At 49.0% G+C, this 26,604-nt stretch overlaps 1 protein-coding gene across 3 annotated transcripts; it reads left to right on the top strand.

Moving 5' to 3' along the window:
* PRR29 (proline rich 29) lies at positions 1 to 26,595 on the top strand. Of its 3 annotated transcripts, none has more exons than XM_090044261.1 (6): positions 1 to 200; positions 3,294 to 3,384; positions 10,843 to 10,958; positions 19,761 to 19,960; positions 21,339 to 21,409; positions 22,058 to 26,595. In XM_090044261.1, exons 1-6 carry the CDS (start codon positions 123 to 125, stop codon positions 22,087 to 22,089), a joined length of 588 nt encoding a protein of 195 aa, XP_089900387.1. In that variant the 5' UTR covers positions 1 to 122; the 3' UTR covers positions 22,090 to 26,595. The 3 variants fall into 3 exon arrangements, with proteins under 3 accessions (XP_089900387.1, XP_089900389.1, XP_089900388.1); XM_090044263.1 differs by lacking the exon at positions 1 to 200 and adding an exon at positions 9,518 to 9,576 and having other exon boundaries at positions 3,298 to 3,384; XM_090044262.1 differs by lacking the exons at positions 1 to 200; positions 3,294 to 3,384 and adding an exon at positions 6,449 to 9,576.
* Positions 26,596 to 26,604: the final 9 nt, after the last annotated feature.

Below are 26,604 nucleotides of genomic sequence, written 5' to 3'. Positions count from 1 at the left end.
TAGGCATGACACCTATAGCAACTAGCTGCAGTGTTGGGCCACTGATTTGCTATGCTCTAGGGAACTGTCAGCACCCAGGCCCCTGCCGAGAGCTCACTCCACTGCAGAGCTGAGCCTGAAGCATGAATTTGGGGGCAGCTGAAGATTCCAGCGGGACCTGGGGTGAGATTCCACCAGGGATGCAGATCATCCAACAACCAGTAAGTCCTTGAGATGGAGCCATGCAAGGGCACTGTTTCCCTGATTCCCTCATAATTAGCTGGCACCAGCTAGATCCAGGGCCTGGAGATATATATTAGTAGCTTTTCAGTTTAATCACAGAAAAACGTGGATTTGGGGTTACTTTTTTTTAACCTGAAAATTGGGAATTTTTTTAATCGGAGAAAACCAGGATTGGACGATGTGGATGAGGAGATGAAAAGCACCTTGTTCAGATTCACAGATGACACTCGGATGTGGGGAGAAGTGGGCACCCTAGAGGAGAGGGACAGGCTACAACTAGATTTGGACAGGTTACAGGGGTGGGTGGACGAGAACAGGATGGGTTTCAACACTGCCAAGTGCAAGGTGCTGCATCTGGGGAGGAAGAACCAGCACCATACCTACAGGCTGGGGAACTCCCTTCTCGTCGGTGCAGAGGCAGAAAAGGATCTTGGAGTCATTATTGACTCCCAAGATGAACATGGGCCAACAATGTGGGGATGCAGTCAGGAAGGCCAACCGTACCTTGTTATGAATCCACAGATGCATCATGAGCAGGTCCAAGAAGGTGATCCTCTCCGTCTACGCGGCACTGGTCAGGCCGCAGCTGGAGTACTGCGTCCAGTTCTGGGCACCGCACTTCAGGAGAGAAGTGGACAACATGGAGAGGGTCCAGAGGAGGGTCACTCGCATGCTCAGGTGGCAGCAGGGCAGGCCCTACGAGGAGATGTTACAGGACCTGAACCTGTTCAGCCACCACAAGAGAAGGCTGAGAGGGGATCTGGTGGCCTTCTATAAACTGGCCAAGGGGGACCAGCAGGCAATGGGACAGTCCCTATTTCCCCGAGCACTACTGGGAGTAACAAGGAATAATGGCCATAAGTTAACAAAGAGTAGATTTAGGCTAGACATCAGGAGGCACTACGTCACAGTCAGGGCGGCTAGGATCTGCAACCAACTTCCAAGGGAAGTGGTGCTCACTCCTACCCTGGGGGTCTTCAAAAGGAGACTGGATAATCATTTAGCCGGGGTCATTTGACCCCAGCATCCTTTCCTACCCATGGCAGGGGGTCGGACTTGATGATCTGCTTAGGTCCCTTCCAACCCTACCTGCTATGAAACTAGGATCCCTGGTGATCAGCACCCACCTCCAGGAGACTGGAAAGGCACCTCATGACTGGGCCAAGCATGGGGTGAATCCAGGGAGAGACTGAGGCAAGGCAAGGCTATTAGGGGAAGAACTGCTGTAAAGTGTGGGAACTGAGGGGAAGGGGAAACCTGGTTGCAGAGGTCATTTCTTTGAAATGGTTAGGTGCATGGGAGCTCATGGTGAGGCACCCCCCGAGCAGACGTTCCCGACCACCAGACCACGGCTTGGTACCGGGCTGCGAAGGGTTGGCTGCCAGGTCTTTGCACAAGCCCCCTGTGTGAACTCCCACCTGTCTGCCCGAGCGAGCAGCTTCTGCCCTGGCAGTCATGTGCTGGGCAGTGGGGTAGCCCTGAGAGGGAGGCAGCCGGCTCCATGTGCCCTGTCCTGCTCCTGTGCTGGTCCATGGTAAAAAAAGGTTGGGAACCACCACTCTAGAGCATCAGTAGGGTGCCCACGCATCCCTGATTGGGCAGGCCAGTCCCGAAATGTAAACATCAAGTCCTGGTCCCAAGCTGCATGGCTCTGGGACAGCATTTGTCCTGGATTCCCCTCAGAGTTAAACCATAGCAACTATCATGCCAGTATCATATGCAAAGATCTGGGTTTTCCATTCCTTTGAAGGAGAAAAATATGGGAAACAGCAGATTTCCCCTTGCAGACTAGCAGTGTCCCAGCCTGCAAGGAGCGGCTTGGGGCTGAGGGGAGTGGGATGCAGGGGGCACCACATGCATGTGTGCATGTGCACACATACACAAGAACAGCAATACAGCAAGGCAGCAGGAGGAAGCAGCTCCCCTAGCTGCCTGCAGGTAAGTCTTTGGGAGGGGAGAGGGCATGGCTAATGCTGGGTGGGGTGGGGCAGGAGAGTGAGGTGAGGAGAAAGTGAGGCAGGTTTGACAGCTAAGGCTGGTGCTGGAGGCACAGCCCAGCCAGGGCGGTACATGTGGCCCAGATGGCTGTGGGGTCTGGTCAGGGTGGGGGGCAGAGCCACAGGTGGCTTATCCAAGGTGCAATAGGAGGGCTGGCTCCCTGCTGCTGAGTGCATTCCTGGGCATGGGAGAGGCACATGCTCCCCCCACCCAGTTTTGTGCATGGAGCAGGGACAGATGCAGGCTGCCTGCTGCAGACTCAGGGCTCCCCACCCTGCTGCCCTCCCTCCTGGGCCTCTACGGCCCAGGGAGCAGGACCTGGCATGGAAGTGTGGAGAGGGCAGGAAAGCTTGGTGTCCTGCTTTTGCATTTTGAAAAGGTGGTCACCCTAAGCATCATGCAGAGCCCTCCTCCTCATGTATGGAGAGTGGCTAAGGACACCCCTGTGCTAGACCAGCACTAGTACAAGCACAGCAAATGGGGCTGGAGGAGGCCAACCTCCCAGTCTTTCGTTTGCTCAGGCTTCAATACCCCTGTGCTCAGAGGGGATGCTTGCTCTCCAATGGCTCAGCCTAGAGCTCTGCCCGTCTTTCCCCCACATGCCATGGGATCCAGCCAAAGGCATCTGGCCTTTGATTTATGGCCAGGCCCTGGCAGAGCCCAGACTGCCTGGCCTTCTGTCGGCTCCCACAAGAGCAGCGAGGAGTGTAGCTGGAGGCATGGGGAACCCCTTGGTGTTAGGAGCAGGCCCAGCCCACCAAGACACTCCAACACCAGACTGAATGTCATCACCTCCCTGACCATTTGTCCCTCTTGCCTTGTGTTTCTCTCTCCAAATCTTTTATGTGCTTCCTTGCTCTGCCTCTCATACTTCTGTGCCTCATTCAGAGGACCTGAGCTCCTTCTGAGCCAGCCGGTAGGAGTATGGGGTCTATGCTACGTCAACAATAAGGAAGAACCCCTGAGGTTCAGCCTGCACCCCCCACCCCTCCATGCCAGCAATTTCACTGTGCTGTGGCACCAGCTTGCCTTACCTACTTGAGTTAACTTCTGCCCATTGTATTGTTTTCTAGGTGCCCCAACAACCCATGACAATATTTCAGCAGATCCCTGGGATCATGTCTCCTCTTGCTCAGCCTATAAGGTCTGGACACGTCTGGGAAGGTACAATACTGTCAACCGTATAACACTAAATTTTTAACTGTAACCTCAACCATGTTGGCAAGTGCCTTTTGCTAAGCTAGGTGCACTGGAGGCAGATATGTGAGGGTGGAGCTGTTCTTCTGCAACTCAGGATTAAGGCTTGGGTTTTCCTATCCCACAAAACTTTTTGAAATGACTTTTCCTGTCCCAAATTTGGAATAAAAAAAACAAACAAACAACCCCTTGGCAAATATTTGCAAATTGATCCTCTGATCTCAGAGCGGGTCCAGACAGATGTTCCATTTCTATACATTCTAAATGTTAGTTCTCATGTCAGCCATTTCTTACAAAAAATTAAGCAAAAAGGCTATATGACCAAGTTGTTTTTCAGTTGACAAGTAACAGGTTCTAGTTTGTGATGTCAAAGCAGGAAGGTCAGACCTTTTTTTAAAGGGGTTTTTTTTGTTCATGTTTTTTCAAACAACCCTGTCACTGGTTTCCACGAAGTTGAAATTTTTCTGACAATAAGTGTTTTGTTGAGCAAAGAATTGCAACTAACTCTCAAACCAAGGGTCCTCCCAAGCCACTACAGTTAAGTTAAGGCACACCAGTCTCTGTAGCCAATTGCACACAAAGAAATATTGTGGCCAGCACCACATCTGGCCATCTTCAACTCCACAGCCCAAATGACCAGCTTTTCATTTGCAGCTGAGAGCAGCCATTGGCACAACTACAGAGCAGGGCCTGAACTCACCTCCAGAATCATAATGAAAAACCTAAACCACTCAGCCACCTCACCCCCAGCCACCTACATTCAGGTTCAAAGCCCTGCTTTCTACAAACCCAGTTAGCAACCTTGGGCAAGTCATTTAGGGCCTGCTTCTGTTCCATTGGTTGGGTGTCCAGATTGACTTAAGTGCCTAAGTGCAATTCTATTCCACTCTGTTCAAACTCCTGAAAAATCCTTAATGAACCTACTTTTGTAACACATCATCATCATCTTACTCTTAAGACTGAGTCACTAAAAAAGTAGTGAGGAGAAGGACAACCCACACACTTTTTGCATTAACTGTTTTTCAGGGACTCCAGTAGGGGGAAACAGAATCTCCTTTGGATACCCAAGTCCACTTACGTGCCTAATAGGTGGGAAAAATAGGTGGCCTCTATGGTACCCTGCTTCCTCTGTAGAAATGGAGGTTAACCGCACTTTCATACTATACAAGGGTGTGGTAGCGATAAGCATGTCAGTTTGTGAGGTGACTGGATAGCCAATGACAGACACTAGATAAATACTTCATCGAGGCCAAGTGATCAACGTGTGATGTTCTTGTGGAGGAGCTTGGGGATTTAGTTGAAGGTTTCAGGTTCTAAAAGGAGGGAATTAAAAACTGCTTATACATGTGCTAGAGGTGAAGTAGGGGGACATTTTAATCAGAATGGTTCCCAGACAAGTGCTCTCATTAAAACGCCTCACTGGCATGTGTATGAAGCCCCCACACTTCTAAAAGTGGCCACAGGATGCTTTACGTAAACTTTATTCAACAAGGTTTAGATAAAGCGTGCTGTGGCCATTTTAAAACATGAAGGGGCTTAATACACGAGACACTACAGCAATCTAATTAGAAATGCATTCTAATTAAATGCTAACAAGCATGTGCATAGGCAGCCAAATACATTGAGTTTAATCTGTTCTCTTAGCGGTTGAAAACAGAAGCAATGTTATTCCTTGTGATGTGATTCATCATTTTATCTCACTGTCACCCACATAAGGTAGCATCTTGCTTTAACTATTCCATAGGGTAGGGTAGGTGGAAAGATGACACTTCTCTAAGCATAAGTCCCATAAAGGAAGATTTCTCTCTGGAAAGTATAAAGACGTTGTGGGTAGGTCTACCTGAGTTGCTTTACAGTGCAGTAGACTAATTAATGCACAGTAAAGTGTCACTATTTATACTGTGCAGCAACCTCGCTGAAAATACAGGTAGTAGATTAACTGCATTAGCTACTGCAACTATGATGGCCAGGAGCAATTTGCCCAGGCAGTAGGGGGCCCACTATTGCTTGGCTAAGCCCCATGAGGGACTTAGCACAGGAGCAGGGGAGCAGACCCTCCTGAGCCCCATGTGGCTGCCATGTAGAATCCCTGCCAGACAGAGATGCCTCTCCCAGCCATGTGGAGATTGGCACCCTCCTGACGCCTCCAAGGCAAGGATTCCTCTCCCCATCATGTTGGGGAATTGGCTGCTAAGTAGTGCCCTTGTGGGGGACACGCTTCCTGGCTCCATGGGGATTGGGTCTGTTTCTGTGTGGCTGGGACAAAGCAGTTCACCAGCTTCCTGCCCCTGCCAGCCCTGGGCTGGCACCCAGGGGAGCCTGGAACTCCCCCTGGCTGCTGCAACAGAGCAGAGCTGCAGAGGGGAACAGGAACATCCTAGGTCTCGCCTGCTCCAGTTGGGAGCAAATTTGCCAGCCTTACCCGACATTTCTCATGCTAAGCCCCTGATTTGAGTTGCTTATTACAGCACCAAACTTTTTTCCAAGCTGAGCTTCTACATCCAACAGAATGTTTAAAAAAAAATAGTTGTGCCAAATCATTTCAGCTGTTCTCAAGAACCAGGCCAGGAGCACATACTTTGTTTTGTGAGGTTAAAAAAAATTCTGGTGACTTTTTCTCTGAGAAGCTCTAGCATCCCTCTGCTATGGAGACACAGGTGACAATGAGGGGTATGTGTGCATGAGGTAGAGTTGGCTCTGGTGTCAGATATGTGAGAAACCTTCTAATTTTTGCCAGGTTGGAAAGTTTGGCCTTTGAAAGATCTCAGCTTAGTCGGGACTGCTTAGAAGGTAGCAGCCAGAAATGCTGAAGATCTCACTCACACTGAGCATGCTCTACCTCCCTCGGAGGCCTTACACATTACAGAGTGGGTATGTCCCATCCCCACAGAGCCATTGATCATGTTCCAGCCCCAGAATAATGGGGGAGAGAGAGAGAGAGAGAGAGAGAGAGAGACTTTCCCTGTAACTGCTGCTCCCAGGTCCTCTAGGGATGGCAGAAACTGGCCCCAAGAACAAGGTGCCCACCTCTCCTGAGTCTTCATTGACCAGCCAGGTCAGCACTCAAGCACGATACAGGAGGAAGATGTCTAATTCAATGAGAGAAGTCAAGAACTGGACCAGAGAGAGAAAGAAAGAAGTAGATTCAGACAGATTCTGATGGCAGTTGGGGAGCAGGAAACTGAGCCTGGGAGCTGTGATGCAGCAGACTGTATCTAGAAACTGGGATGAGGCAGAGACTGGCTGAGTAAAGAGGCTATTATTGGGACCCTGGGAGAGAGGGAACCCATTACAGACAATGCAAAGAGGCTTAGGCAGATTGCTGTTGTGAGAACAGAAGGATGAGAGCGGTTGGGCAAAAAGTCTGGGACAGAGTGAGAGCCAAGTGGAGGGGACAGAAGTGGAAGAGGGAAGAAGGGTCCAATCATGTAGGGAAGAGGCAGAAGGACACATGACCATATAGCACACCTCTAGAGCCTGGGTAGAATGCAAGAGCCCCAAGTTACCCCATTCCACTGCTGCCAGCACCAAACTGAAAAACCTATGGACAAATGGTGTGACTCACTCCTCTTTAGCTCTCATCCTCACAGCCCACTCCTGCTATTAGTTACAGCTGCATCTCATGCAGCAGAGGTCTATAAGCTAATGACTCGCGTTTTGCAGATGACTCATGAGGGTGAACATACAGTGCCGCAGAGTGGAACATTTGTTTCTTCCTGTTTGTCTCTTTAAAAATCTAGGAAATAACATACCTATGCACAGACAAACACGCTAGGTGAACATTAAGATTACAAAGCATTCTCAAAGGTAGGAGATGTCAAAGTGGAGATCCACCATACAACATCAGTTAGGTGTTCTTGTGTGTATGATCTCATCATTAATTATATGATCTCAGACTTTTTCCTTCCATGAGGCTCCTGCTTCATTCAGTGCAGGATAGGAATGGTGCTCAGTTAATGAGCAGCCACCCAATATTCCAGCTGCTCCTTGTTGTGGGCTGGGTGGCTCTGGGCCCGTTTTCTGCGCACTTCTCAGAATCAACCCCACAGACAGAACTATTCATTTCCTCTTGTTGGGCTTTTCTGTGCTGCTTATGACTGCAGGACTTGGCTGCTTCACAAATGTTAACGGATTTATATTCACAGCACTCTCAGGAGGCAAAAAAGGTAATATTATCCTCATACCCAGAGAAATGAAGGCCAAGACATCCACCATGCATTCAAATACCCAGGTTGACATATGCCTGTGAGCAGTTTATATGAATGTAACCTAGTGTTTAGCTTTTATTATGAGCTGCAAAGTATTTCAAAAGCAGCCTCTCTAAGCAGATTCATTTGCATACAATCAGTAAGGGCACTGACAGATGTGTGGGCTCCCACTTGGACTCATGGTGATTTACATAAAGGGCCAAGAGTGAAAGCATCCCTGTCCCCCCCGACCCAACATCCTGCCTGCAGGAGCCCAAGAAACCTGCCTGTAGCCAAGGAGCTGCCCCCTCCCCCAGTCCTGCCACCCCCCTTCTTCCCTCCTCCCCCCCCCAGGTCTGGAGCTGTCTGCAGGAACGAACAGGACAGGGGGAAGGGGGTAGCAAGTTGCCAGCACCTTAGGAACACAAATATCCTAAGGTGCTCTAAAGTGGAGCGTCTTCATCTCATCCCTCATTTGATGTGGGCTAATTTTTTGTCCAATTGACCACTTCAAAACACTCTGTAGCCATGCATATGTGTCACAGCACAGATGTATTTTCAGGGGGCCAATCACATGACAACCATAACTTCTGTCTGCACCCTAAAGGATTTCAGGCCAGCAGCAAGCAGGGATATCTTCAATGAGAAGCCTTTCCCTTGGCTTTAAACATGCTTTCATGTTGAACTCAGTTGACCAACATCCTGTGCTCCGGTGGCTTCTCCTAGCTCTACCTGAGCTGGGCACCTAGGCTGGAGACCATTTGGTGCCCCAGAAAGTGATCCACAACAACTGGCAGCTTGGGTACAGAGATGAGCGATGAGAAACTCCAAAGAGAGGAATATGTCTTAAATCCTGCTTTAAAGATTTAAAAGGCACCTAATTCAGTGCTACACCAGCCTCAGCTGCCTCCCTTCCTTTTGGGATACACAGCCCCAAATTCTTTCCTGAAAGTAGCTGCAAGTTTTGGGCACCTATACACATGATGGACGTCTGTTCCAATGCATACCGATTAGCATACATCAGAGCAGACTCAATTAAGTCTGCTATGAGTCCGTGGGAGCATGCTAATTAGCACACTCCAGCAGTCTCTGTATAACGTGTATTCAGTACCCCCATGTTTCAAAATGGCAGTGGGATGCTTTAGCTAAAGCTCCTCCCCCCCACCCCACCATTTTGAAGCATGGAATGCTGAATACTAATTAAAGCACCTGCAGCACCATCTGAGCGGCTCTCAGAGCCATTCAAATTAAAGAACCCCCCCCCCCCGGATCATGTGTATAGCCCTTGTTTTCAATAGCTATCAAATTCTATCAGAATCTGAGTGATCATGCCTTCATTTCAAAACACTGAAGCAGGCAATAGCATCATTTGCACCAACCCATTTTATACAATAGGCCAACAGTTTGGGAACTCTACCAGGCTATGGGAGACCTGGGTATAATATTCTTCTTTAGCCTAGAAGAATTCCAGGCCACCTCTCAGGAAAGTGCCCCAGATACTATCCTGTACAGTAGGATGGAGCGAGAAGGCCTTATAACACAGTAATTTTGGGTGGCTCTCCTGGATTTCTTAACACTTGAAACTAGCACTAACACCAATCAACATTTGTAGGACTTAACAGTGTAACAAGTAACAAAATCCAGAGTGGAGTGCTCTTCTCCCTTATACAACTATGCTCCTATGGGTAAGCTCATGGTGCGAGGACTCATCTAAGCAAGAAGGAAAGGAGACATCGATGTTCCAGTCCTTGTTCCAAGGCTTAATTCCAAATTTATTAGAGGTGCACCATTACATCAGTCCTATATTAGATCAGCACTGATACAGGGAAAATTTACAGCATCAGAAATTGGCTTTTTTTTTTTCCTGATATGGCCAATAATATGGCTAATAAATGCCTCATGCATGCACACAGCTGCAGCATGCACACAGTCAGGAGCGCAGCCCAGCAGCAAGGAGAGCAGCATCTGGCTGGTAAGTCTGTTGTGGGGAAAGGGGCAGAGGGAGAGAAGGGATGTGGGGAGGGCAGACTGAGGCCCTCACAGTAAGAGAGGGAGTGGGGCTGGGGCTGGGGCAGGCACTGCTCTGCCAGGGCAGGGTGGGGCACAGGACGGAGCTATGAGTGGCTCATCCGGGAGGGACCTGGGCAGGGGGGCACCTCCCGCCGCTGCATGCACCCCAGGAGGGCATAGGGAGGAGTGTGCTCCCAAATCTGCATGTGGGGCTCTTCCCAGCAGGGGGGTTGGGCTGGGGCTACTCTCGGGGCAGGCAGTGGCACTGGAAGGAGACTACAAGGAGGGCTGCAGCCACCCCAAAATTTGCTATAACCTGCCGCCCAGTGCAGGTGCTGCCTGCCCCAAGCACCACCGTAGTCCAGCCCCCAGCCAGGAAGAGCTTGGTGCTGCCCCAGCCCCAGCCCACAGAGGCAGCCTGCCCTTGCCCCACATGCAGATCCGGGGGCACGTGCCCCCCATACCCTCCCAGGGTGCGTGCAGTGATGGGAGCTGCCAGCCCCCCATACTCCCTAGACAAGTTTCAGCTCCATCCCATGTCCTACCCCCTGCCCCTCCCCTGAGCAGTACCTGCCCCAGCCACAATCCCTCCCTCACCACGGGGGCCTGGGGGAGCAGGGGGGCTCGTGCAGAGCTCCCCATCCAGTGTGGGGCAGTAGAGGGCAGTGGGAACTGGCCTCCCCATCTGGCAGCACCCGGTGAGTACCAGGGCTTTTTTTTAAGGTACCGAGGGCTTGGGCAGACGGGGGCAGCCATGGGGGAGCTGGCAGGGGTCCCCCCATGGTCCCCTCCCCCAGTCCCCCTTCCCAGATCCCTAGTACTTACCACTTTGGAGTCAGATGCAGCTCCCTGCTGCAGCCACCGGGGACTGCCCAAATCAAAGCTCTCTGAATCTTCTCAGACAATTTGGAGAGCTTTGAATTGATTTGAACCTTTAAATTGGTTCCCTGATTCGATTCAGGTTCGAAGCTTCAGCCCGATTTGGTGGCCGAATCGAGTCACCAACCGAAGCTTCGCACAGCCCTACTGACCAGACTAAGCAATTCCTGACAGAAGAAAGTTATAGCCCTGTCTCTCATGCTCTGCTGTGTGATAATCGAGCTGTAGCTGCAAATTAGCAAATGATGTCATTTAAAGCAATTTAATCCTCTCCCTTTTCTAAAGGGCTTTGATCTCTCACCTTAATCTCTCTCTAATATGGAAGCTGTTAATATTTTTATGTTGACAGATTTAATAGAATTAATGATGATTCAAAATGCCCAGATGCACCAAGTCATAATGAACAACCTGACCATGTCAGCGCTGACATCTTTTGGACTCAGCCCAGCTCCACCCACTGCCCAGGTATGTTTGTCAAACTGGGGAGGGAACATTGACCTGAACCTGAATAAAGCAGGGGGAAGCTGACTGCTCTGCTCTAATTGCCCGAGTTCCCAGGGTAAAGGCAGAAGATGCATAAACCCTCACCCTGACAGTGAAAGACAAAGAGCATTATAAAAATTCCTTCCCTTCAGTCATCATCATACACCATTTCTCCACTGTCAAGGCCAGCCAGGGTAGGTCAGAGTGTGATGATCCCTGGCCAACAGCAGAAACCCACATACCAACAAAACTAAACTGGCACTAGTACTGCTTGTTTTGGTCCTGGGGGTAGATTTGCTGTCCTGGTGTAGAGCCCAGATTTGTAGGTATAGATTGCATCCACCTTGCCAGTACAGCTGGAAAAGTGCTCCATGGTCACCACAGCCTTGTTTATACACAAAACTGTGCTATGTTGTAGGAGCTCTGGTTGTGATAAGCTGTAGTTATGCTGAGCTGTAGTAAACTATGGTGGCGAAAAGCAGTATGGGAGAAAGGGGCATCCTGACCACTGGATGACCCAGTAAAAAAGAAAAAAATAATAATAAGAAAAGCACTAATGAGCAAAAAGACATTGAAGGGAGTACAAAAACAGCAGCTACCAATGTAAAAAGTTAGAAATTACTAATGAGAGTGCAGGTGCATGAACTGGCAAACAAAACAACTAAAGATGGAGAGGGAGAGAGGAGGCTCAAGATGGGGGTTATGCAAGCATAAATACAGGAGCTTGGAGGCCTGTCCCACATAGAGATCTAGGGGAGTGTGAATACCGTATGGTATCTCTACTAGTCAAGGACAAGCTTCACCAAATTGGCCTGACTGTTAATCAGACCAACTGGTGTGCTGCCTGCCAACACTAAACCTTCCTGAGCTTTTGCCACAAAATATGTATCCAAGTTGTGTTTTCTGCGTCATGTTTGGGATGCGCAAGACAGCTTGCCAGCCTTCCAGAATGTACAGATGCCAACAGTCTGTATATAAAAAATGGCAGCAACCAGATCCCACCCAAGAAAACACTGTGCACTTCAGAACAACACGTGTTAGTCACACTGGTGTGGTAAGGCAAATGCGGCACCACCCTCCAATGAACAGGCAGTTATTAGGGGTGTGCAAAGTAGGTCCTATTCAATTCAAATTCAGCCCAAATCAGGGACAGGGATTCGATTGGTTGATTCGGATCACTGTCCCCGATTCAATTCAGCCAAATCTGAAGATTCAATGCCCATTTGGAGAATCAGCAATTCGGACATAGATACAGCTTTAAAAGTTTGAGGTAGCAGACACAGCTCGGGGAGGCACAGCAGGGGGGCCCAGCACGCTCCCCAGAGGACCCAGGAATGGACTGGAAGTGCTTCTGATCCACTTCTGGGTCTGCTGCCAAGCATGCTGTGGAGCCCCCCACACTTGTGTGTGTGGGACGCTCTGTCCACCCCAGCATCACAGCTCTCATGAGTCCCTGTTACCTAGAGGTATGTAGAAAAACATTTAAAACTGTGTTTACGTCTGAATCTATGAATCTTTCCAAATCGATTTGCAGGGTTCCGATTCAATTCGGATAGATTAAAAAGAGTCCTTTGATTCGATTCGGAGATTCAGCCACCGAATCCAGCCAAATCTCCACCGAATCAAATCAGGAACCGAAGCTTCGCACAGCCCTAGCAGTTATAGCAGTGTAAAGTTTCTAATACAGGGACAGCTATTCCTGTACAAGAAGTAGCATTTTATAAATTTACCCTCATAAATTCGTGTCCACACTAAATAGCTTCTACTGCTTTAACTTACTAGAATAGTGAAAACAATGCAAATTTTGTATGCTTTTTTGTTTTTCTGTTTATAGGGTGGTTACTTATACCAGTGGTATAGCTGCAAGTTACATCCACTTACCCTGATTTTTGTTAGGGCTGCAGGCCCATGGAGTACCAGATCCTGTGGGGACTATTACATCCCCTACATATACTCTGCCGTCAGTAGAGCTGCATGCATTTGGCTCAGCCATGATGCAGGCCAGGATCTTTCACCTGGCAATAGCACCAAGTCCCAGGTCCTTTTTCCAATTGTTGTGGTGCTTTCAAGGTTGCCTGGCAGCTGTGTCACATTTTTTTCACAGGGCTGAATTGGGGCACTCACTGCACCACATTCATATTCTCTTCTATCTGCTGGACACTTTCCATCATTACAACCCAAGATAGCAGGTTCCCTGACACAATCTGTGCATTCACTGTTGCCTGGCAGAGGGCGGGGGTAATCAATAGAGACAGAAACCTCCTGCTCTGTCTGTGCGGGAGCACAGCACTTGTTACCAGACTTCAAACAGCAGGAGCCCAGAAACTCAATAGGAAATTCTATCTTAAGCCCATTGTGGAGAGGAAATTATTTTCTTCTCACTGCAGTAGATCCCTCCTACTGCAGCACATAAGAGCATGTGTTGGAAAATTCCTACACTCTTCTGCCTATGTCAAATGCACTTGTGGCTGTGGCATGCAATTACAGCACCATCCTTTCCAGCATCTGTACAGCATCCTCTTCATTTCTCAGCATGAGCTAAAGAGCCAGGCTGATGGGCAAAGACTATAAGAAGCAACCCTTCGCTCATCTCTCTGGGTTCTCAAAGCAACCGGGTCCCATTTACTGGTGTTATTCACCTTGAAGGAGACTGTGAATGTGATTAGGGACTGAAAATGACTGCCACCTTGCCCACCATCATCCAGGGGGGCGAGGAGCACTATGTAGCTGCTGCCTTTGCCCCTGCAGCTACGCTCAGCAGCATGCTCCCCCTCCCCACCCCCAAGTGTAGGAGAGGAAGGAGAGAAATTAGGTAATGCCGTTATCTGCCCCCTGGCTGAAGGTGCCCTGGTGGAAGCATGTGTTGTATGTCCACCACCATGCCAGCTCCACAAGAGCTGCTAGGCTGTTACATCCCAGCTGGGCAGCCTGGCTCTAGCGCTTATGCTGCAGACTCATGTTTTTAGCTCTGTGGGTCCCTGGCACACTCCCCATTGAGTCAGCCAAGAGAGCACCCATCACTTCTGCAGGCAGCTCTCTGTGCAGACTGGGATTTGCTTTGAAGTGAATCTACAGCACCAGTCTGTGCCAGTGTAGACATGGCCCTTCCACACCCAGCCTGGCTGCAGGCAGGGAATACAGCAAAGCTGTGCTCACTGAATTAAGAGCACGCAAGCAATTTATTAGCTATAATACCACAGCAAAAGAATGTAATTAAAATTTGTCTTCAAAACAAAATTATATTTACAGTAATACTTCATTTCCCCAGGGGAATTCAAGGCTGTTTCCTTTTTACCTGATGCAGCAGCTGGACTGTGTCCATGTTTCCCCTTCACTTCTATTGTCTGTATTTGTCTTTAGGGCCAGATTAACCCTTTAGTGTGCCCCAGGCAAGCAAACTATGTAAGCATCAGTGCCACAGTTGCCTAGTTTTTTAATGAGGATGGGGTGGGAGATGGTGTCAAAGGCCTTGCTGAAGTCCAGAAAGACTACATCCACAGCAACACCTGCATCCATTGCCTTTGTGACCTGATCATAAAAAGCAATCAGGTTGGTCTGACATGAGCTGCCCCTAATGAAACCGTGCTGGTTGCCCTTGAGCATCATCCCTGAAGCTGGCCCATCGCAGATGTGCTCCTTGATGATCTTCTCAAAGAGTTTCCCTAGGACTGAGGTAAGACTGACAGGCCTATAGTTGCCCAGGTCCTCCCTCCTCCCTTTTTTAAAGATGGGGACCACGTTGGCTATCTTCCAATCATCCAGCCCTTGGCCCAAGCACCACAAGCGCTCATAAAGCTGTGCCAAAGGCCCTGCAATAACCCCTGCTAGCTCCCTCAACAACCTGGGGTGGAGAGCATCTGGACCTGCTGATTTGAACACGTCCAGCCCCTCCAGAAGCTTTCTAACCCGGTCCTCCCCAACCTGAGGTCTGGAGGCTTTCCCCTCGAGTCCATCTTGCATCACGGTGGGGAAGTCCCCGGTCCCTGCCCAAGAAAACAGAGGCGAAGAATTTGTTAAAGGGGTCTGCTTTCTCCTCTGGCGCAACCACCAGATTGCCCAGAGGATTTTGCAGGGGCCCCACATTTCCCGGTGCTTTCTTCATCCTCCCTATATATTTGAAAAAGGACTTTTTATTATCTTTGATCTTGGATGCTAGTCCTAGCTCTATGTCTGCCTTAGCTTTCCTGACAGCCCCCATACAGGGCCGAGCAGAGGAGGTATACTCCTCTTTGGAGATAGCACCCCCCTTCCACCGGTTGTACATCGCCTTTTTGGCAATCAGGCATTCCCAGATGCCCTTGGTGAGCCAGGGGGGCTTTTGAGCACTCTTGCCCCCCTTGTTTCTTGTTGGGATGGTGACCCCATGGGCCCTGAGTATTGTCTCCTTGAGGAACGACCACTCATCTTGGGCACTGAGTTCCCCTGCTCTCGGGAACCCCAGCACCTCTCCCACTAATCTCCTCAACTCGTTGAAGTTGGCCCTCCTAAAGTCTAGGGCTACCATCTTGCTGCAGGCCCTTGACACCCTGCACTGGATGGTGAATTCCAGCAAGCGATGATCGCTATCACCCAGATGGTCAAGAACCTGGAGGCCCCTTACCAGGTCATCACCTGTGGCCAGGACCAGGTCCAACAGGGCATTTCCTCTGGTGGGACTGGGCACCTCCTGATCCTGTATATCGGCCAGGAACTTCCTGGAACAGTCCGACCTGGCTGACTGCTCCTCCCAGCAGATATCTGGGTAATTTAAAATCACCCATGACAACTACATCCCTTGGCTTAAGTGCCTCTGCAAGCTGGCCCGAAAATTCCCGGTCCAGCTCCTCCCCTTGGTTGGGGGGTCTGTATTAGACCCCCATCGTTAGATCCCTCTCCCCACAGCCCCCTTGTATCTTGACCCAGAGCACTTCTGTCACAGCCACGCAGTAGCTAGATCACTGAAGGAGGGCAAAAGGCAACCACAGGCCCCATCAGGGGGCATGCATCAGAGATCAAGTAACCAGATCCAAAGGGAAATCCAGAGGCAGAGTCCAAAACACACGTAGGGTCATGGTCCAGAACGGGATGGCAGATTACCAGATCCAAGGGAAAATTGCAAGCCAGGATCAAAGAACAGAGCCAAGCAGGGTCAGGAATGCCACTCAACACAGGAGCAGAGCAGCTTAAAAAGCAGACCTTAAGCAGAACAGCTAGCTGGCCTGGACTCTGTTGTCATAGCCAGAGATGAATGGAGAAACAGTTAGTCAAAAGGCCCAGACAGTAGCCAGCAGGAGTCCCTAACTATGTTAGGCCAACTAGACAATTAGCCCAGGCTGGACTGTTTGTTAGGGCCCATGAAAGACGCACAGGAATGAACACACGCCAGTGTCCTCTCCGCTGGCCAGGCTGGCTCTGATGAGCTAATGGGAGTGAAGAACTATGTTTTGTCACAACAGCAAGCAGATGGGATTCTGAGAAGTAGCACTGAGCTAGAAGGGTCCATTATATGAGAACAAAACCATAGCATTTTTGGTGAAATTACTTGTACTGGGGACAATACACCAATCTGGTATAGAACTTGGTATGACACCACTGAATGTCCCAGCTGAGGCCATTCCACTTACCCTGAAAGACCAGATTCAACAGAATGTGTGCATCATGCAACAGAATATATGCATTATGGGATAATGGTAGGCCCCTGCCTGATGGACATATCCAATGGCTGTGGTAAAAATAAAAAATGAAGCAATGAAAACCTACCTAGATGCAGATAAGCTGGATATAAGACCTTCCCTGGGCAGAGTGAGTTTAACAGGCTGATTCAGTTACTGATAATATTTGTTGCATTGAGATTTCGCAGCTTGAGTGAGATGGAGTTCCCAGGCATCAAGTCAGGCCTGTAAGCCTTTTCCAATTTGTTAACATAGTGTAACACCAGAACTGGGCAGTGTCTAGTAATGGTCTCACCTGTGTTATGGAAAAAGGTAACACCCCCACCCTGGCAGCCCGTTCCACTCCTGTGCTCCAACACTGTACCCTATGCCTATGTACACTTCAACATTGCATTAGACCAATGGTTCTCAACCTTTTTAGGCTTGAGTTACCCTTCAGAAAAATGCCAGATCTTGATTTTCATTCCCTTTTTGACTACAGAAAAATAATAGGATAATTCTTCCATAGCAAAGAATTCAGAAAGACACAACCAGTCAGAATGTTTTTAATGTTATGGATTCCTATTTGAAATTTCTTGTTATATCTTGTGAATCATGTCTGCACATCTAGCACTGCTAGCATTGTGTGGCACTATGGCACACTTGAAAGGATCAAGGCACCACAGGCAGCTGTGATACCCTGGTTGAGAATCACTGCATTAGACTTTAGCTGCTGCATTATCCTGGGAGCTAGTCTATGGGTACTTTCCACCACAACTCTTAATCCCTTTGGTGTAACTGCCTTTCAATGTATAAATCACCACCCACTGGGCATGAGCCCAGTCTTTGTCCCTAGATGTTTAATCTTGTACGTTGCTGCATTAAGGCTCATGTTGTTCAAGTGAGTTCAGTTTACTAAGCAGTCTGGACAGCTCTAGAATCATGCTGCCTTTATCTCGTTCTGTTTGCCAGTTTTGTATCACTGGCAACCTTCACAATCTTATAGAGCAGTCATCTTGGACAAAACTCATTTGCATCCCTAGGGAAGTGTGCGGAGAAACTGTGCCCCAGCCCTCAAACTGCTTGCTCTGTAATGGGCTTGTCTGGGCCTATGTGGTATGAATGGCACCTTTGATAGACCTCAATAGTAGGCTTCTACTGTGTCTGGTTTTAGCCAGGTATAAGAGGCCTCATGTATAAATACTAGAGTCACTTAGTTGTTAAAACTATGCAGTGAAATCCCTATCTCCACTCCCTGCCCCTGCAACACGGTGCCTATGACAGGAGTCCATTCCCAGGCCTATGTAACATCGGTCTGACCCTCTGTCTCTGGGCTACCCACCCACCTTTCTCTCCTGCCATGCCTTGATGGAAAAATAATTACATTATTCAAGCAGGAGGCTGCCGATTTACTACCCTGACACTAGGGGTTGCTATCCACCTCTCCAGGCCTCCCCTACACAGTGGCCTACACATCGCAGATGGTATATAGATGTTGACCTGAACCCTATGGCACTGGGTCTGCTCACCCCCTGTTGCTGCGCTCCCTGGCACTGGGGTCTGCTCATTCCCTGTTGCTATTCCCCCATCTCTGCACCCTCCAATCACTGCACCACCTGGCACTAGGGTCTGCTCACGCCCGCATCACTGCACCCCCTGGTGCTGGGTTCTGCACAATAGTGTGCCTCAATGAGGCCTCCTCCTCCCCAGTGGCCTCAGTCTGGGCCACTGGATAAAACAACGTAAATGAACGCCTGGGCTATAACATAATACGAGTCCTACAAACCACACTCTGGCTCTTTAAGACCCCAAACTGCTCCTCAAGTATTGCATACCTCCCAGCTCTGGGTACCTTGTAGACTCCTGGAGACTCATTAGCCTTAGCAACAGTCTGGCCAGCAGCCACAGCATTCCTGGCCAGTTTTGCCATGCAGGAGCTCTCTTTCCCAGGCAGCTTGCCAGAGACACCTCCTGCCAGCCTCAGCCCTGGGGTTTATATGTGCCCAGAGGCCTATCCCCTCCCTGCCAGCTGACCGGCCTGGGTAGCTGGGCTATTGATTCCTACCTTCCTGGTGCTTGGTGCTCCTATAGACTCAGGTCTTAAAGGGACAGCCCTGACTCCTGGTAACAGGGCTAAGGTTCCTCTTACAGTGCTTAAGTCAAGATCCCATGAAGCTGTCAGGAAAGTGGCTCTGCACACAGGACCCAGCCCCATTCTTCCTCTCATCTGTTCATGCTGCTTTGGAGGGGGTGGTCTGTCCCATCTAGAACTATGTTAAGCCAAAATCCTGCTTGCACTTTGAAGTGCTCAAAAGTCAAGAAATGCGCAAAGAAGGCCTGACTCCTTCCATATGCACTGCCCAGGCCATGAGGTGGGTGGAGTGTGGAACTTCTGGACTCTGCTTCAGATACTGCACATCCCTTTACTGAATGAAGCAGGAGATCAGAACTCATCATCTTGCATCCCGAGTGCTCACTCACTGCAGTGCTTTGAATGGGCCACAACCCATTACCCCTCTACCAGCCTGGAGTTGGCCTCCTCTGCCTCCTGATACATTATAGAGGAACCTGACCTGCTGGCAGTATAGGTAGCATCTGAAGAAGGGGCCACTCAGACCCTTGGTCTCTGAAGCAACAGGACAGTGATCCCTGAAGGCCTACAGAGCTCAGTGCCTCACCTAAGAACCCACCCTAACTCCCAAGAGCCTAGTGAACTCTCATTGCAGCTACTAAGGTATGTGTCTGTAGTGACCAGCACAGCACAGTAGGGATAGGACTCTCTAGTGAATGCAAAGGAGACTTCTTTCTGAGACAGACAGACTTAGAGACCCAGGGATTTCTCCTGGTTCTCTAGCCCTCACAGGCTCCAGCGTCCCCAAACAGTGTATCCACATGATTTGGAAGGAGTTGATGAGTTCACTACAGCTTTTATGCCATCTCAGGAGGCTGAATCCCCAGTTACACGAGGCTCTGAGGGGCTGGCAAGACCAGCTGAGTACAGACTGGAGAGGGAAGAGAAGGCTCAGAAGTGAATTCATGAGAGATGCTAAGAGTGAGGCAAAGCTTTGGGCAGTGCTCAAGCCCCAACGCCCAGGGAGAGTCACCAAGGTGTTGAGGATACTGCACAGCTCTGTCTTTTCCTCTGTCTCTGCAGATGAACCTGCTCCCTTTGCAGATCGAGGAGGATGAAACAGACCTGGTATTCCACCACCACTATCCTCCCTACACCAGCATCAGTCCCATTCCACCATGGCAGCTCCCAGCCCAGCCCCCGGCCCGGCCACAGAAGCATCCTTCTGTACGGCACCTCAGCCTGGACCAACACCCTGCCTCAGTGGGAAGAAATCGCAATGAGTGAGTAAAACAGACATAGCCATCATGGGGAGTTAGCAGTAGATGTCGAGGAATGAGCTGCTACCAGATGCACTGAGCCAGGGAGACAGGTTGTTAGCTGTAGAAAGAAGAGGTGCTGCTGCCATGGTGTAACACGTTGGAGTGCCAGGGTGACCGTGATGCCTCCTGGTGGCTCAGCAACCATGCCCTGCTCTGCCCCTAGGGCATCCTCCCCATCTCGCCTGCCATGCCTTGATGAAAATAAGATAGAGAGGCTCCCCATTGACGTTTGCTGGGCCTCAGTCCCACTGGTCCCAGGCCCCTGGCTGGGCCTCTAGTCTCAAGTCCCTGGCTAGGTCCCATAAGCAACTGTCCCTGGCTGGTCACCCAGAGCCTTATGGGCTAATTGCACAGCTCCAAAACCTCTCCTTTACCACACCCCATGCCTTGCAGGTGTTACCAGTACAGTGTCCCTCTTTTGGGGTTTTGCCCTCCTTGTCCTCTGCCCCTGTAATCTAGCTAGGTCTGCTAGCCTAGGCACACTGGGATGGAACTGGCTTCAAGGTACTAGCTTCACTTGTCCTTTCCAGTTGCTGGGCCCCTGGCCCTTCTGTGGCTGCACCCTCACTGGGCACTAATGAGGCCTCCTCCCCTTATAGCCTCATCCCAATCCAACGGGGAAAGTCATAATCTAACATAAGCCCCTGGGCTATAAGATAAGCAAAAAAAAGAGTAGAAGCAGCCCTGTGCCCCTTTAAGAGGGCAACCCTTTCATGCTAGGGCCAGCACCCCCCGCAGCATGGGGCCTTGAGAGCAACTCAGGCAGCAAAGCATCTGGTCAGTGCCCCTGGATGCTTCTCCTGGCCAGAAGCTCCTAACCATGCAGCAGCTAGGGCTAGTCTGATTTACCCCCTCAAGGCCCAGGTTTATATGCACCCCAGGCCCTGCCTACATCTGGTCAGGTGACTGCCCAGGCTGGCTGCTAATTACTTCATTATCCCAGCTGCCCTGGCAATTGGCAGCTGCTGCCCCCTGCCCAGTCTACAGAGCTCCCTTGCTGGACTGCTTCTCCTACTAACATAACAGAGAACCTGGGGCTCTCTTACACATGGACAGTGGAAGGGCTTGGAAGTGGGCTGATAGGTTTATGAAATTAGCAGAGGAGGAGGGAATGCCTTGGTCCTAGGAGCATCAGGACAGGAGGGGACAGTGGCAACACTTCACTACTCTATGTGCCTGCAGGTATGCCCCAGGCAAACTCTTTCCATTTCCTGGGCTCCAGCAGGAACCTTCTCCCCCAACTGGAGGACACTGTTGTCTGGCTTGTTACTAAGCATAAGGGAGGAACCTTCTCCCCCCAGACTGCCATTCACTTCCTGCCCTCTGTTTATTCCTGCAGGTTAGCGGTCCCTCCGCCTCCGCCACCCAGTGCCACTGGGACAGTGGGAGCCGATATCCCGCCTGCCTCAGGTAGGACCTTGGCCTGACTGCAGCACAGCTCCTCCCCTGGGCAGGGAGCATTCTCTGCCCTCAGACATGTGCAGGCCCCCTCTCCGAGGCAGGTACTTGTGGCTGCCTCACTCCCTTATGGGTATCTGCCAGAACACCATGGATGCTCAGTATGCCTGACACCTCAGGTTTGTGCCTAGCCTTGAGCCCTGGGTACCTGGGTTGTTCCCAGTCACTGTCCTTTTCCACCTTCTCTGACATGCTAACCTGAGCTTTAAACATCCTGTAACTGACTCAAATCATGGGGCCAGCTCAGATGTAAACAGCATTCACCTTGCCATCTAGCTTAGAAAGCCCAAGCCCCAGTCAGAGATCTGAACAACAGCCACACAAGAGCCCGAGGGGTAGTGTTATTAAATAGGTTAGCTCCAGACTGTACCGTAACCCTGCAGCCTTCCCTACTTGAGTCAGTTTGGATCCTTTATCTATGCCTCATAATTCTGGCCTGAATCCCATCATCCTTCTGGTCAGTGGGCAGCTCAGTGCACAGCACTGGGGCCACTGTGGCTTTGCAGCTCCAGACATCTAGAATAGCCGTGCTTCTGAGAAGTAAGGTCACAGACTACCCCTTTTCACCATGCAGCTATCCTAACTTATTTCTGTTCACAGAGTATTATGACTTCACTGAGGGGAAGTTGTGAGACTCCGAGTCATCCACCACCCATCACCTGCACTTCTAGTTTTGCCTATCCCTTTGGACTTCTACCAGATGCAACTGATAGTGCATCTGAGGCCTGGTGGAGGTCCTGAGATTGGCCCTGGTGGACTGCTGTTACCTTCACTAACTGAATTAAGTCTTGTGACCCATGGTTTCCTGTCATTAATATTGTCCTGATGGAGAGGACCAGACAGTCTGTCTGGAATTTATGTCAGCTAAACAATTTATAAAAGGGACGATACTTCATCATCCAGTCACTTCCAAGGTGCGGCCATTTCTTTACACAACAACAGCTCTGATCCCAGGCCTGATACCATTAGCTGCAAGTACGTGGGAAAATGTCCTTCCCCTTATGGAACAGGCTTCCTTGTCTGCCCTGGTGATGGGTCAATCAGATCTCTACTGCCTAGCTGTGGTGGTGGAGGACAGCAGGGTGTTTTCCAGCCCCAAGGGACAATGCAGGTGTCCTGGACTGGATCTCACAGTAAAAATCAGAGGTGATATCCAGGTGTCAGCTATCTTTGGGTGCCGTTTGCCTGTACATCCATGGCCTTGCTGGCATGGCTCTGGGGTAGGAAAGAATGAGCTGGGTGGGCTAGATTTGAGTGTCCCCATGTCCTCTGCAGGCCTCTCCATCTATTGCATGCAGGTGAACTAGACAATAACATCAGCCACAGAGGAAAGGACTAGGGTAATATCTGGCCATGAGAAGGTCAACAGAAGGCAACACAAGGCCCAATGTGGTATCCTGAGGCTTGAAATGTGGAAACAATTCTTTAATATATCCAGAAACCTTTCTACTGCACATAGCTGTAGATATGTAAGAGTTTGCAAGGGCAGAAGTAATACATCTAGTGGCTGGCCTGATTTTGTTCTGCCATTCAGAAGCTCCTGGTGACCTCACCCAGGGTCTCATGGCATACCACACTCCTGGACATTCTGCATATCCAGGAGGACTTACCTTATGTCATATCTTCCCCTCTTATAAGCGCCTAACTAGACTAATAGCATTACTGCAATAACCATCACAAACTCAAACAAATATGCCTCAACCAGCCTTTTGGCTGTTTCAGCACTCTTCCATCTCTGCTGTATTGCAGCCCCTCTTTGCCTCTATTCTTGTCTACAACTGAACATTCAGTCTCCTGGTCACATTCTGGGTCGACTTGTAAGTTTGTTTCAGCTGGTGTCTCTGATACCAGTGAAACAGTAACAGGTCTCATTGTTAGGTATCTTTGATTCCTTAAAGATTTGCCCTTCATCCGTGATGACCAAGTATGAGTGATTGATTCCTCTTTGATTACTGTAGCTTTAACTGGCTAGTGTCCATTTTGCCAGATTCATACCAGAACTTTGTTTTTCTTTAGCTCTGTAAGTGGCTTTGCTCTTGTACTGTAATTATGCTTCTGTTGTACTTTCCCAGTCTTTTCTGTACTATCACAGATTCCTCTGTCACCCTTAATATCTGGCTCAAGTTATAGAGAAGTTCCACAGGTGACTTTCCAGATTGCAGTTACATAGCTCTGAAGTTGAGTAGTGCCAGGTAGGAATTTTTTCCTTCATTTGCTTTTTTAAGCATGTTCTTCACAAGACATACTCCATATTCTACCAGTCCAGTCATTGCCTGGAAGGTATTTGAGACTGGAAGTCTCATAAAGAAAATCATGAAGTTCAGCAAACCTTTGAAATTTCCTATTCTTGAGCTATCGTCAGCTTCTAGTAATTATAGTTCTTGGAAGTCCATGGTGTGCAAATATAAAATGTAATATGTTTGATGACTGTTGTCACTGTGGTATCTTCAAGCAGACATCACTACTAGGAAATTAACATAGTAATCTATTATAATCAGATGGTCACGTCTTCCCAGACTGAAGGATTTGATTCCCACTTTGTCCCATGGAATCGTTGCTCAGACTGTATCGTTCCTTCTTCTTGCTTGGCATCCCTGTACTTTTGACACATTCCACACCCCCAAACCAAGTCTTCAGTATCACTCTTCATCCAAGATCAAAGACAACATCTCTGCCTCTGCTTTTTGAATTTGTCATTCCTAGATGTTCTTCATGCATATGTCCCAAAATTCTCTCTCATCACTCCAGGATTCAAAACCTGTATACCCTTCATGAGTACTCTCGAGATCACTGAGAGTTCATTTTTATATTGGGACTATGCAAAAAATCGGACAGGGCAATTTTTTCCTCCTTTACTTATTGGTTGCATCACTCTTTGCAATGTTTCATCTTTATCCATTTCCATCACCAGTTCATCCCAAGTGCCTGAAGATACATTGCATGATGCTTTAATTATGTTCACAAGTATGGTTACAGTTTATTCCAGATCATCAGCTTATGGGCTGTTTGACAGAGGGAGTGCTCTTTAAAGTGTGTCTGCCATCATCAAGTCGTGTCCAGGCTGGGACTTGTGTAATTGCAGAGGCATGATAGATACAAGTAGTCAATTGATCTTTGGTGGTATATCTTCAAGTCCTTTTTTGGAATTTCAGTCAATGGCTTGATCACTTTTTCAATCACTGATCTGTTTCTACAATGATCATATAGCAAATCATGGAATTTTATACATTCATAAGCCAAGCTAAAGAACTCTTTTCCAATTTCTGCCTATAATTTTTTTTTTTTTTTTTTTTTTGACTGTGGATACCTAGATACATATGAGATTGGCAACCAATCAGTTCCATGATGCTGTACTAGTACTACTCCCAATCTATCTTTTGAGGCATCTGTGGAGAGTTGTGTCTCTTTTAATGGGTCAAAAAATTGTAGCACTGTTGCTGATGTCAATATGTGTTTCAAATCATCACATTTACTTTCCTACTCTGGCATCTAGACCCATTGCATGCCCTTGCTGAGAAGAGACTTCAGTAAGTTGTGAGAGCTATGTAATTAGCCACAGGCTTGCTGCCATAATTTAACATTGATAGCAATCTCTGAACTCCCTTTTTTATTGTCAAGTTTAGGCATGTTCAGCATGACCTAGATTTGTAAGTTGTTGGGTAAGATTCCTTTTGAGGTCAGTTGCTTGGTATTTCTTTCTATTGTCTTATACTGACATTTGTCCTTAGTCAATTTAAGGTTGTTAGCTCTTGCAATATCCAATAATTGTCTCAGTCATTCTTGTTGTTCACTGGCATTACTGCCCCAAATTATTGTCATCAATGTAGACCTTCACATCTACCAAGCCCTCTAGCACAGGGTTGTGAACCCAAGAAAATTGTTTTACTGATGAACTGCCATTTTTTTCCTTTTTGAATGATATGTTTTACATAATGTAAATGCAACCTTTCTGCCAGGCCCCTGATGGCAGCAACAAAGTCCTGGGTTCAAATGTAAGGGTTTAAAGCCAACCATAGTAAAACATTTGGTTGTCAGGGATAAGTTTGCAGATTGTAAGTAAAAAAAAAAAAAAAAAAGTCTTGGGTTAGCTCCCCTGCTTGACTACAGCAAAGATTTTATACCATGCTTCTCCCACCCTAGGGGTCTCCCACTCACCCACACACCTTGATACCTCTTGCTACCTCCCCACAACATGCTGCCCCGACCCTGAATGCACCAGAGATGATGCCTCACCCCCACCCCTGCAGCTCCATCCCAGCTATACCACTCCCTCCTCTACCTGCAATACAGTGATGGGATGCAACAGCAGCAGTACATGGCTGGCGAGGTGGGGAGGGGGACTATGAAGGCTTCTGTGGGACTTAATCCTTAACAGAGCTCACTGTAGAGTGCTGCACTCTGTCAAGGAAAAATCTTAAGTTTGGTGCTGCCATCACAGGGAGTTAAAACTACAGACAGGCCCCCAGAATGTGCCCTCTGGGTGACCTGGAGGCTCGTCAATCACAGAGCATGAGGTAATCTGATCTAAGGCACATGCTTAGTTCACTGACTGCATGATGTAATTTGACTAGAAATTTCTCTGTGAAGAGCGTTCTGATTGGCCACTAAATTCTTATAAAAGGTTTGTGAGCCGCCACCCAGGTGTGGCGAGGTAGTGTGTGTGTGTTTTGGAGGAGAGGCTGTGTTCGATCCTGTGAGCAGAGGGTGCCTTTGCAGGGACTGTCTCACAGGGAGAGAACGATCCTGTGAGCAGAGGCTGCGGACGGCAGGGACTGTGAGGCGCAAGCAGAGGCTGCGGACAGCGGGTGGTGCGACTTGTCTTTTCGATCTCGGTTACGGGACTGTTTGGCTTCGATTTTGACTTCGGCTTACTTCGTTCTGGCTTCTCATCTCCAACCTCGGTTTACGGACTGTCTTTTGGACTGGTGTCATGACCCCGTTCCTCGATTCACTACGTTACAGTTTTTGTTGTTTGTTATCCCGTTCATGACCAGCCCTGGGACTAGCTAGCGGGCAGCTGCACCTATCCCTCAGAGGGTAGAAAGCAAGGGCTCGCTAGTGAACCCCGTGGGCCAACAAACCCCTTTGTTGTTCGCTATACTGTGACTGAAGAAATATCTGAGCCTCCGCTTCCCAAGCATGAGTAA

Source organism: Crocodylus siamensis, chromosome 4 (genome assembly GCF_052110815.1).
Source record: "Crocodylus siamensis isolate JL-2025a chromosome 4, ASM5211081v1, whole genome shotgun sequence".
Classification (NCBI taxonomy): Eukaryota; Metazoa; Chordata; order Crocodylia; family Crocodylidae; genus Crocodylus; species Crocodylus siamensis.
The sequence above is the reverse complement of the archived record's forward strand: the minus strand, read 5'-3'. Positions and strand labels throughout refer to the sequence as shown.